The 12,537-nt window shown below is 35.1% G+C and overlaps 1 protein-coding gene across 2 annotated transcripts in view; it reads left to right on the forward strand.

Annotated features, from left to right (window-relative positions):
• The window catches only part of ADGRA3 (adhesion G protein-coupled receptor A3), a 57,965-nt gene that overhangs the window by 23,483 nt on the left and 21,945 nt on the right, over positions 1-12,537 (forward strand). For both annotated transcript variants that reach the window (XM_065633409.1, XM_065633410.1), the window contains 6 exons: positions 80-151; positions 1,482-1,553; positions 2,468-2,539; positions 4,129-4,289; positions 5,189-5,402; positions 6,350-6,514. In XM_065633409.1, the coding sequence (XP_065489481.1) occupies positions 80-151; positions 1,482-1,553; positions 2,468-2,539; positions 4,129-4,289; positions 5,189-5,402; positions 6,350-6,514 (756 nt within the window). The remainder of the gene's footprint in view (positions 1-79; positions 152-1,481; positions 1,554-2,467; positions 2,540-4,128; positions 4,290-5,188; positions 5,403-6,349; positions 6,515-12,537) is intronic.

Raw genomic sequence — 12,537 nt, forward strand, 5'->3', positions numbered from 1 at the left:
TTAAGTGTATCTTCATGCATGTGTATCTGTTTTAAAGAGTAGTTTATAGTAAATGTTATGTCTTAATTTTTCTCCACAGGGACCTTAAGAACAACCTTATTAGTACTATAGATCCAGGAGCTTTTCTGGGGCTTTCATCTCTGAAAAGACTGTAAGTAGCACATCTAGCTAGTCAGTTTAAACAGAACAAGCAAAACAAGCCTGAGAGTAGAGTAAGTCTTAGGTTTTGGCAATGTAGACAGCAAAGTTTTTATATATTTAAAGCTGAATATGTATGTGCTCTTTAAATTTATACATGCACACATAGATGTATGTATAAAACAAAGTCTGCTCTTAGTTGTATGACTGAAGAACATCCTCTGCTTGTGGCTTAGCAGTCTTGCTTGTTCTTCCTGGCAGTCTCTTGTGTTATTCCTCCCTTTTTGTATTTTGGTGACTTGAAACATCACTGGGTAGATGTTCATTCAGGGGTTTGATGCCATCAAGTCTTGCTTTGTTAAAACTTTGTTAAACATTAAGCTCGTGATTTTTTTTTTCCTTTTTTTTTTTTTTTCTTTCCCAAAAGTCATAGTGGAACATTGAGTCCCTTACTATTAATACTATGCCGAAGTTACAAAGTTACAGCACTATTAATGCTGCTTTATTGAAGGTTGTGCCAACATTCCCATTAACACATTTTTGGGGGATTTATACCTCGGCTGTAAAAATTCAGTCTCAGGTAAAGCTTTAAAAACAAGACCTCAGCATGATGGCTTTTAAAAATTTTCTTCAAATACCCTTCAGATTTTCAGCCTTTGAGTCTGAAGTGATTTCATTGACACGCCCCACATTTAGTCAGTATACAGCTTTCCTTCTTAAATTTTTTGTAGTGTATATGTTTGTTTGTCACTGATCATATGATCTGTCTCACTTAAAAGGAAATTTTGCTGGCAATTGCACTTTTGAAAACCTTGAAACTAAAGCTGAAGGTCCAATTCTGGACCATTACTACTTGCAAGTTTAATTCTCATTTGCTTAAGAATTTTTGGCAATTTGATTTAAGACCTACATTGTAAAATATATAATATTTGTTTATGTAAGTATAAATACAGAAGTGGTCCTATTAATGTAAAATAAATGCATGGTGTAGGTCTCTCTGACATAAAAAAAATTAAGTGATGTAGTGCATGTGATGAGCATAGTGTACAAATATGAAAATTTGTAGTGATGTAAGCTGAGCCTGTTCTAAGGGGATTTACTGGTAAAGGCTAGGCTTATTTAACTGTACGTGGGCAAACCATTACTACTTCAGAAACGGAATAAGGACTCTGTGTATGTGTGTGTACACCCATAGAGCAGTACCTTTTGGGTTTTAGAGACTAAATGTATATATGGAACAATCTGTTACTCATGAATTTTAGTTTAAATACTTTTGTTTGCAGACTGTATGTAATTTGGAATTAAAACAGTTTATTCTGAATTTTGCTTTTTCGTATTTATAGAGACTTAACTAATAACAGAATTGGCTGCCTGAATGCAGATATATTTAGAGGACTTGTAAATCTTATTAGATTGTAAGTATGATTTGTATATAATTTTTACTTCTTAAGTTTTAGCCTCATATAAGTGAACATTCTTTGTTTCAGTGGGAGTAGTTTGTTTTAAGTATGTGCTTGAAAGACACACAGTGGGGCTATGATTGTGGTTTTGTTACTCAGTAGCAAGCTTAAAAAATAAAAGGGTGGTGGGGGCAACCAAACCCCTACTACTCAGTGTTTTGTCTGCTTTACATCCTTTTTCCAGTTTCTTAGAAGCTATGGAAGGGAGAGAGTAGCAGACTGTAGAAAACATTTTCCCTAGAAAAATATTTCAGGGTTATAGAATCTTTTAATATCTATGCCCTCTACCATAGCATCAGTGTGGTTGTTTTGCTCACTTTCTTACATTTTGTAGTTCTTCATTTACTTTAAGAAAATAACATGTAAGATTATGGAATACTTCTTTTCCCTGGTTGTTAACTTCTTATGCAGTGATTTTACTGATGTAGGGAAAGTGGGATGTATAATATTTCTAAAAATATTTGGCTAGATTAAAACTTCTTCTTACAGCATGTTAATGGTAACACATTGATTCACTGTGAACAACAAAGTTAATTTTAAACTTTTTAAAATGAATGCTCAACGTGTGCTAGTTGTTGCTTTAAATAAAAATAAAGTCTTTTCTTTCAGTCATTGTTCCCAGTCTTAAAATTGTTCAGCTAAAAAAGGAGCATTGGGGAACAGTTTCTTTTGTGATTTTTTTTTTTTTTTTTTTTGCTAGGCTATCAGACCTGATTATTATTCTTACAGTCTTGTGAACTATGACACTATTGTAACATTATTTTAAAGCCTACGAGATATTTTTATTTGAAGAGGGATTATTTTTTTTTTTAATTTCAAATGTCAGTTGCTTGAGCATGACTTCGAATCATGATACTTTAATTTCTTAGGAACCTTTCTGGAAATCTGTTTTCTACGCTTACACAGGGAACATTTGATCATCTTGGTTCACTAAAGGCTCTGTAAGTACTTATTGCATCTTAATTTACACGATTATTTGTGTTCTTAACAAAAAACATTTAATATACACCTGTTTATACTACAGTTTTGCATTTTTACTTTTAAACCTCATAATAGTGGTTTCTTTATCTGGATAAGCACATGGGAGATGTATGTACAGATATTTAGGTGCTTATATAACTTCCATCGAAAGATGCTCGGTATTTGTTACATAGTTCTGAGAACAAAGCTATACTAGCATCTGGGCTTCTGAATGTTTTTTTCTGTATGCATAATTTTTTACTTTATACTAAATAAATAGCAGTTTACACCTTTTCAACAAAGGGAACAAATACTTTTAAGGAATATCTTAGTCCTTGAGGAACAGTATAGTTTTGTTACACGTAACAGTGGATACATCTCAATCTCATGTTATTTTTCTCTCTTTTAATTTCATGAGAGTTGTAATCTTCTGTAAGGAAGAAAGTAGATGGGGAAAAAAGTATCAGCGCTGATGATTAGCTTGCATTTTTGCCTGGTAGTCATTACAGTTGGCTCACTCTACTGGGACTTTCTCAAAAGCTCTGACTTGTGGCTTTGACACCTAGTTAATTTCTTGTTTGTAAAGGCAAATGTTTCTTTCCCTCCTCCAGCTTCTTCTAATTGTTCATAAGTTGTTGTTCTTGGTATTTTAGTTGTGTACATAAAGATTGCTGGCTAAGAACATTACAGGTCTGACAAGAGAACCTGGATATAACTATTGCTATTAAAAATGTGCGTTTCTGGAGGAATCCTTGTGAATAAAGGCCAAATGGAGTTTTGCAGGAATGTTGATTTAGTGTTTGAAGTGTTCTGCCTGTGAGTTTGTGTTATCCTCTAGACATTTGCAAAAAGAAAAATAAATTGTCGTCACTAGAGGTAAAAAACCAGTGTAGACACAGGGATACATTTTGGTAATTTTTTGACTGTTTCTAAATAAAGTATTTGTGTTCTCCTTTAATGTAGCCGACTACAACAGGCACCTGTGGGGGATTTAGTATGTCTTTTTAGTAGAAAGTATTAAATTATTCAGAGAAGACTTTATGAATCAATGAAAAGCCTTATGATTTTCTTGTAAAACAAAAAACTATCATTAAAATTGTGTGAATTATGGCTCTGGAAAGAGAAATAGGTGAGAAGCTATTTTTATCTTTCTTTTGATTTTACTGTCAAGGCATTGGATTGCTAAAATGAAGCAATAAAGTGTGTGCGTAAGTTATGGTGATGCATATTCAAGCAATTCTTTGTTATTGCTCGCTTAGATGTTGTCAACTCCCTCATGAAAGAAATTACTAGAAATTTTTTCACGCACAAGTATTAGACGTTCCTCATGTTTCTGGAGAAGATTCCTTTTCTCAGGGAGTGTGTACTTTTGTTTTTCAGACTATAGCTTGCGGAAGATTAGAGTATCTTCTAATACATAGTGGTAGCCAACTCTGCTGTATTCTGGGGTTTGACTGCTTGTTGTTTGTGTGTCTGTGATGACGGGAGGCATCACACAGCTGTTGATGTCAAGCTTTCAGACCTTTGAGTGTTTCATTTTGTCACTGTGAATACCCATTTTGTGTTGCAGAGAATTTCAGACTGATTATCTTCTTTGCGATTGCAACATCCTGTGGATGCATCAGTGGTTAAAAGAAAGAAATATAACTGTACGTGAAACTAAATGTGCCTATCCCAAGTCACTTCAGTCACAGATGGTGACTGGGGTTAAGCAGGAGCTTCTGACCTGTGGTAAGCACTCCTGACAACCGATACTTACTTTCTAATGCACTCTGTATTCTCTTAGTATTAGTGAACTGACTTTTTTTTTTCTCTGTTTTGTTTCCCTGAAGTTCAGCACGTACGTGATAGTAGTAATAGTGTTTCTTTTTCAAAGGCTGATTTTTAGTTGTAATTCAGTGTTGTTTGCTTTTGGAAATAAATAATAAATAAATTGGTGAATGTGGATGTTAGTTTGTAGAAACTAAGGATGAGTAGCATCTTTTGGAGATAAACTCCTTTTTCCTCCTAATCCTCCCTGTTTTTTCAGGGATTTTTACCTAAATTTCACAAGAGGAAGCAGAAACAGATAGTTGGTTTTTGTTTGGTTTTGTTTTTCTCCAAAGTCTAGCTATCTGGCTTCAGATGTGCAAATTATTCCAAGCTCAAGTTTTTGAATTTAAAAGATCTACATTTTATGACTGACTTTCCTTCATGGTGATTCTGTTGTTGATTAGCCACCTTCTTGTGGTGAAGAAGACATGACCACCTTGCTTAACTTTGTTGTATTGTCGTTATTCCTTCTGTCAAAATAATATAACATATGTGTTTGTGATTTTGAAATATTTATAGTGAGAAATCGTGAAGAAATAAAAGGCATATACTTTTCAAGTTTATATTTTTCAGTCTTGGATACGGGCTAACAAAAGATTTTTGAAATGTATTATACTAAAGGAATACACATTTTGAAAAATAATGTATTGAGAATTTGTATTTTTCAATATCAGATGCATGGAATGTAGTTTTTATATAAATCTTGCAAGATGCAGTTTACAAGGAGGTTATATCAATAATTGATACTCAGTGTATTTTTCTTCTCTCTTGAAAACAGTTTCTTGCTATTAATTGCACTTTTATTTCTTGGATTCTAGAACCGCCGCTTGAATTACCGTCTTTCTATATGACTCCATCTCACCGTCAAGTTGTCTTTGAAGGAGATAGTCTACCCTTCCAATGTATGGCTTCGTATATTGATCAAGACATGCAAGTCTTGTGGTATCAGGATGGAAAGATAGTGGAAACTGATGAGTCCCAGGGTATTTTTGTTGAAAAAAATATGATTCATAACTGCTCACTGATTGCAAGGTGAATCCATAACAAGAAAATCTATTTCCCACTCCTTATTTTCTGCTCTAATTTAGTGACTATTTCCATAACGAATGAGGCCCTCTTATATCCTTGCTGAGTGAACACCTGTAGACAGAAACATCCCAAGTAGGGAAGTACTCTGTAATTTCACACATCTCCTTAATTACCCTGTTTTGGTCACTGTTGCTGACAATCAAGTTTGAGGAGGGAGGTCTAAATATTTCATTAATCGAACCCAGCTGCTTAAAACAGGGTTAGCTAGAGCAGGTTGCCCAGGACTGTTGCAGTTAGGTTTTAATTAACTGCAAGGAGTACCCAATGCAGTTCATGTAAAACATCTTTGTGGTAGGATACATTTGTTCCCTTGGAACATGAAAATGATGGAAACAAGGTGTTTAGGTAAGCTACTCATGGATTCTTTCCTCTTCCTTTTGAGCACACCACAGTTATGAGTGATCTCCAGCAGAAATCTATAATTATAATTAGTTTGCCTGCAGCAGATTTGTGACTCATTCAGCATCTACAGGCTGTAATTGCATTAGTAAATTAGGGCTTCTAACTTTATCACAAGTGATGCATTTAGGAAGTTATTTTAGTTTGGCCTTTCTGGGACAACTATAAAAATTTTGTGTTGAGCAATGATAATGCTTGGGGAATTTGGACTTTTCATCTCTTCTTTCTGAAATGAAGGAACTTTTTTTCATGGCTGTTCTTGTTCTTTCCTACCTTGGCAAGGTTGAGAGCTAGAAGAAGAGTAAATATTTCTCTGTTAAGTACAGTACATTGATTCATAGATAGCTCTGGTTTTGTAAGATCACTCGCAGTTGTATGTAACTGGTATTTTCTTCCATTGTCTTTCTGTACTTTATTAATCTTTTGGTAAAAGCTTGTGTAAATTTCATTGGAAGACTGTTGGGTTTTATTTGTTTATTTTATCTTTGCAGTGCACTGACAATCTCAAACATTCAGGCTGGCTCCACAGGAAACTGGGGTTGCCATGTACAAACCAGGCGTGGGAATAACACAAGGACAGTCGACATTGTGGTGTTAGAAAGTTCTGCGCAGTACTGCCCTCCAGAGAGGGTTGTGAACAATAAAGGAGATTTCAGGTTGGTAACCTTTTTTTTTTTTTTTTTTCCAGAGAAAAGTCCATTTAATTTTGTTTTTAATAAAGATATTATGCTTTAAAGACACCTGTGTGGATGTTTGTTAATAAATGGTGTGTAACAGATTTTTAACTGTTCTAAATTAGTATGTTTTGAAAGAATTGCATATAACTATACTATGAAATGTTAAGCTTTGAGCCTGTTAACTCGCGTCTTTGGAAGACATGGAAAATAATCTATGATATTTGAAATATAAAAATGAAATTATTGGAATAGAGTGAAACTTTTACATGGTCTGTGAGTTAAAGTTGGATCACATACTGAGAAGGGGGGGTTTCCACCAGGTTATTATTCTGTTTTAAAAAACCACCTGCTCCTGTACAACAAAACCACTATATAAGAAACATGTAATATACGTGGGGTTTTGTTTTGGTTGTTTATTTTTTTTTCTCTCTCCTGTAAGTATTAGAGTAAATGGTATGAATGGTGTTTCCTTTTAATGAATATTGGGACTGCAGTGGTAGCTCTATTCCATTGTATTGGGTATTGCAGAGTATTTTATCTTTTGTTCTTACCTCTTCACCTGTTTTCCCTTTTCTGATCTTTCTGCTGCTGGTCACTCTAACAACACGTTACTCCTGGAGGTGCCAGCTGTAACAGATAGCTTCTGTATAGATTCTCTATATGTAAGGTAATTCCCTTTATAACTACTCTGTGTTGTACCTCCCTGCAGTAGCTCCTACTGAGAATCAGTGTATGTCATAGCGTATGTTTTCACTACAGTTTGTAGGGTTTCTTAATGTTGTAGTAACTGCTTTTACCCAGTCATTTATTTTCACTTTTGTTACGCTGCTTGGCTATGTTGATCTTCTGCTTGATCTTTTGTTTGCATTTATAAAATTTTCTTCCTTTCCCTGTGTACATTAGAGTTCTTTAAAGTTGTAATCTTTCTATACAGCTAATCCAAGACCATAAATCGTTTATTTTAAGAAATGAGAAACAAGTTAAAGCATGTTGCTGGGACATAGTTCTTGCAGGCAGAGCAGGCAAGCTTTCAAGAGCAGAAGGCCTTTTCCAGTTGTAGCAAAAATTCAGGTATAGCCCTGGCTGAGAGCATTTGTTCTGAGTTCACCTTCTATATGTTCATCAGCTGGACAATTAGAGATAAGGGGAGCTGGTGTCTGAGTATGAGGAACTATTAGTAAGGGAAGTGCTGCACAGAGGCAGTTTGGAACTACTGAAGAGCTTCACCTTCACATTGTAAGGAAAAAAGAAACTTTGTGCATATCCTCTTTTTACATTGCGGTGCTTTCAACTGCAGGGATGAGCATTACATTAGAAAATGAGAACTTCCTGCTTAAGATAAAAGGTGAAGAAAGTCAAACAGATGCATGCTGTATTCATCAAAGAACACGTCTATTTAAATCAGTTACGCATTTTTTAAATGATACTAGTGTGAATCGTTCTTCTTTGATTTGCCATTAGAGGTGAAAACAGATGTTAAAGGCTTATTTCAAAGTGTTTTCCATTAAATTAACCTGTGCTGTTCAGTGACTGTTCAGTGTAATAGGATTTACCCCCTCTGGAATTCAGTAGAAAGAAATAAGATTTCAGGAAATGTTCAGCTTATCAAAAAGTTCACTATGTCTGGGTTCACTATAACAGACTTCCATTTGTAGTTTAGGTAGTGTAATAATAAAGAGTAATTTTTCACCTTTGAGACCATATGGAAATAAGGCTTTGACTAGTGAGAAAATGGTTCTGAGCAGATGGCTGTAAATGATCCTAGGTGAATTTGATTTTATAGTTTTTTAGTTGGAACTGGTTAGTCATTTTAGCTTGGAAGCTGTTTCAAAAGTTGCATCTAGATTTTTATCCCATCAGAGATGGGATAGTAAAGCGTAGCAAAGGAAGATGTTTGTCTTCGGTGTCTTCGGCTCAGTAATAGTAGTTTAGCATGAGTTTATAAAGATTAGGCAGAAAGTGTCTTCATCATGGAATATGTTTCTTTTTTTTAATTTAGATATTCTTTTAAGCCTTACTCAGAAATATCTCTGAATATGTTACAATCCATGATTAAACTGAAAATACAGTTTGCACGTTGAAATGTAACCTAATGCTTCTGCTTCAGTGAATCCTTCAGCTGTTGTGTTTACAATAATTTTATGCTGGTAGTTGATGGAATTCTTTCTTAAATATAAGAAGTATCCTTTTGAGAACTGTTACTCCCTGAGTGTAATTAATCTTAAAACTCTAATTGTCATGCTGAATTTAGAAAATTACTGAGATGTAATATGAAAAAAATATTAGACTACCTGTAAGCTAATGAAATTATGATATAAAAACTCATTGTAACTGAAACTTATTGTTGGTTTAAAGAAATGAATGCTTTCAAAACATAATTAATATGCATAAAGGGAAGGATTCTTTTATAATCTCGTGGACTGGCTTTATTTTCCTGAAATGAAATTATAATATTTAAATGTAAATGAACCAACTTTTTCTCCCCCAGCTGTCTACTCTCATGTATATGTGATAAATTTTGAACACCTAATTATAAGCAGTGATGAAATAAGAGGGTTAATAGAGTCCAAATTTGTACTTCTGCTAGCAGTTGGGTAAACTGTGAAAGATGTTCAAAGCTTTGGCTGCATTCTGAATTTCTTGTCAGCCTAACTTTTGTAGCCCTTGTTTTCATGATGAGAATTTCATGTCATTAGTCACCTTTTGAGCCCTGCTGGAAGGATGTCCTCTCTGAATACTCAGAAAATGGAGAGCACCTCATTTGCTCATCGCATACAGGTGCTGGGAGGAAACAGTTCGTGGCCGAGAATGGTCCAGGTTAACCTTCAGTTAGTAAAAACAGGGAATAAGGGAAGTGTAGTTACAGCTGGAATCGTTTCTCCCATCTCATTTGCTGTTGGGCTGTAAAGAAACTTGTACCTGCACCATGGGTGTTGTGAATGGGAGAGGAAAGAGGATGAGGGACGCTGCTCCCCACAAAGCGCCTCTGTTAGTGACACTGTGCATTCGTGTTGGTTTTGTGTATGTAAAATTATGTCAGAAAGCTGGGAGTTTTAAGTTGCTCATCTTTTATGTCTGGTTAGTAGAAAGCCTTCCAAATCATTAGATGAATAATATATCAGTTTTATTAGTAAAATGTTTCTTTGGATACCTGATTTGTTATAAAGGCAGCATAGATTATGTGACTGTCTAGTATTACTAGTATTCTTTTGATAAGATCATGGTAAAAGATGATAAAATGCTGTGCAGGGAGATGAGTGAAAAGTAAATACAGTAGCAATAAAGGAACAGTAATAAAAGGGAAAGAGATGGATGAAAAAATAGGGCAAGGGGTTAGAAGAAGAGGGAGGGAAGGCAAAATAGTCTTGTGGTTATCTAGTAGCCTTTGAAGTAGTGTTAAATACTGAAACTCACTTTTTTCTATTTGATGGCTACAGAATTTCTTGAAGATACATATAGCTTAGAAATTATCCTTATTTTAAAATATACTAATTACAGCTTTTCTGAAAGGCTCGTTTTTCATTTGAGTCCTAGTGTTTCACTCTGGTTTATCTAATTCTTCTAGGTGTGAATAGTGAGGAAAGGAATGGCACATGCCATTTTTCAGTGAAAATGTTTGTTTTGGAGGTTGTGTCATAGAGTATATGTCAGGACTACAGAGTTTAAATTATCATAAGGCCATGTGGCACTCAGTCTGTACAGCGATACATTCGGTGACAACTGAGCCGACCACACTTTAAGTTAGAAGTGCTTTGGAAAAATACAACTTTTAGAAAACTGTAAAGAGAGGGGTGGGTATCCCTTTCAAAGTGGAATCTTTGTAGAAACTTAATACAAAAATTTCGATGTTGATAAAATTGCTTTGGAAATGATGTTTTGGACTCTAGTGTCAGTGTTTCTGGGAACCTGACTGTATTCTGGAAGCTGAGGTTTGGGTGTATTATGCAAGGTATTTGTGGACCCTGCAGGTCTTCTAAGAGCTGTGCCAGCTGATTTATCAGTTGTCCTCATCTGCCTGTTTTCTTTTTGGCCTTATTCTTGGAAGGCTCATTATGTATCCAAGAAGTGCGAGCAGAGAAGTAGCTCATCCTTGTCTTTGTTTTTTTTCCTAGTCTGTGTTGATTTGACTTCATTTTAATTGTCCATACAGAAATTTCAGAGGCTTTAAATAAGTTTACGTCAATTGTATCCTCTTATGCCTTCCTCCCTTCACAGCAGATTCGTAACTTGCTCTGTCCTTGATCAGAGTTGGCCAAACATGATCTAAAGTGATGATTTTTTTAGCTTGCTAGAGTGCATGGAATGTTGCACTGGGGTCACTACTAGGATTGCAAAAATTCACAAAGGCTGTCGTGATTTTTCTAGGGAAGATTTTTGTCCTTTCTGCTGGCTTTTCTTCTTTATGGGAGAAAAGATGGTAAATAATTTACATCACTGTTGCAGACCCCATATCTGTTCTTTGAATTAATTTACATTCTCTAAAATGCCTGTGTATAACTCCTGGCATTTAAAAACTGAGCAAATTTTAATTTTTTTTCCTTCTTTCTCTTAACCACCTCCATTGCCACCAATTCTGATATAAGCTTTCCTTTCTGATAAAGGTTGAATGGTGACACTTGCGTTAATTTCTTGAAGTGGCTGCTGAGGCTCTGAATAAAAGTCTATATGTATTTGATAGGCTGGATGAATCTGCTATGATACCCAAATTATCTTCTGTGTCTTCTAGTATTCAGATAGTACTATAATGGTTGTAATAATAAGTCTCCATTTCTTAACTAAATGATGTCACTAGAATATGGAGAACTGATTTGTAATGCTAAACATGTTATAAAAGCTAGTAGAATTTAAGTCTTTTTTACTACCTTAAGGTAGTAAAATTTAAGCCTTTGTTTTCTATTTTGGTTTGTTGTAATTATTGTTTAGCCTTTTCCCTTAGATTACTTACTGACTTTGAATTCTTTTACGGTTGTTGCCATGACTTGTGCATTTTAGGGATGCCACCAGCAGCTGTCCTGGAGTTGCTTGTTGCCCAGCCCTAAGTAATCTTTGTCAAAATGGCCTGAAGTAAGACACTTTCTTCCTTTACTGAACATGCCAAAATTGTTCTGTTGGAGCTGATTAGGAATAAGTAGGAATTTGAGACAGAGAAGACTTTCAGTATACCCCAAAAGGTTAATCAGTGCATCATTGAATATAATTGAAAAGTGTCGCCTTTTGCCTTGGCCCGTCCCTGGAGTTAATTCTCTTCTTGGAGAAAGAACTGTGATAAATCCCAGTGTCTTCAGTAAGAGAAGTTACTTAACTGATGAATAACGAAGGAAAATGGGGCTGACTTGTTCAATTTCTCTGCTTTTGCAATATTGGTTAAATTTTAATTTCCTGAAATGGAACATTTTTCAAGGGGTTTACTCCATCCTCCTCCAAACACAGAAAGTTGTTGTGTTGTGTTTTTTGTGGGTTGTTTTGTTTGTTTGTTTGCAATTTTTTTTTGTTTTCAAATATAGGGATGTTTTGAGCATCTCTTAATTTAAATGATAGTAGGGACTAAATGGCCATTTACTGAAGTGCAGTCCAGGTATAAAAGCAAATTTTAAATCACTGTGTAATCTAACAGAATTTTTTTTGTTTGACCATTTCAATTTTTGGAGATGACTGCTTTGTGCAAGGCCCTTAAAAATACTTAAAACTGAGGAAAAAGTATGTTAGCTCTAAAGCCTGTTCAAGGAGCTTGACTTAATTATGGTACAGAAAGCCTGGGATGATCAAATGAAGCCATCTTTTGCCCTCAGTTTTAGTTGAACCTTACAGGTTGGGTTGTTGGATTTGAGATACTTATCTAAATTGCGGAATGCTCTATATGCTTTCTGCTTTAAAACTTTAAATATTAGCGTTCTGAATGATAAAATACTGCTTATGCATGTCCTAACAGGACAGAGGGCTGGAAGCAGGGGCAGGCAGACTGGATGGCTTTCCTTGTCCCTGTCCTTCTCTCTTCCCAGCAT

Source organism: Caloenas nicobarica, chromosome 4 (assembly GCF_036013445.1).
Source record: "Caloenas nicobarica isolate bCalNic1 chromosome 4, bCalNic1.hap1, whole genome shotgun sequence".
Classification (NCBI taxonomy): domain Eukaryota; kingdom Metazoa; phylum Chordata; class Aves; order Columbiformes; family Columbidae; genus Caloenas; species Caloenas nicobarica.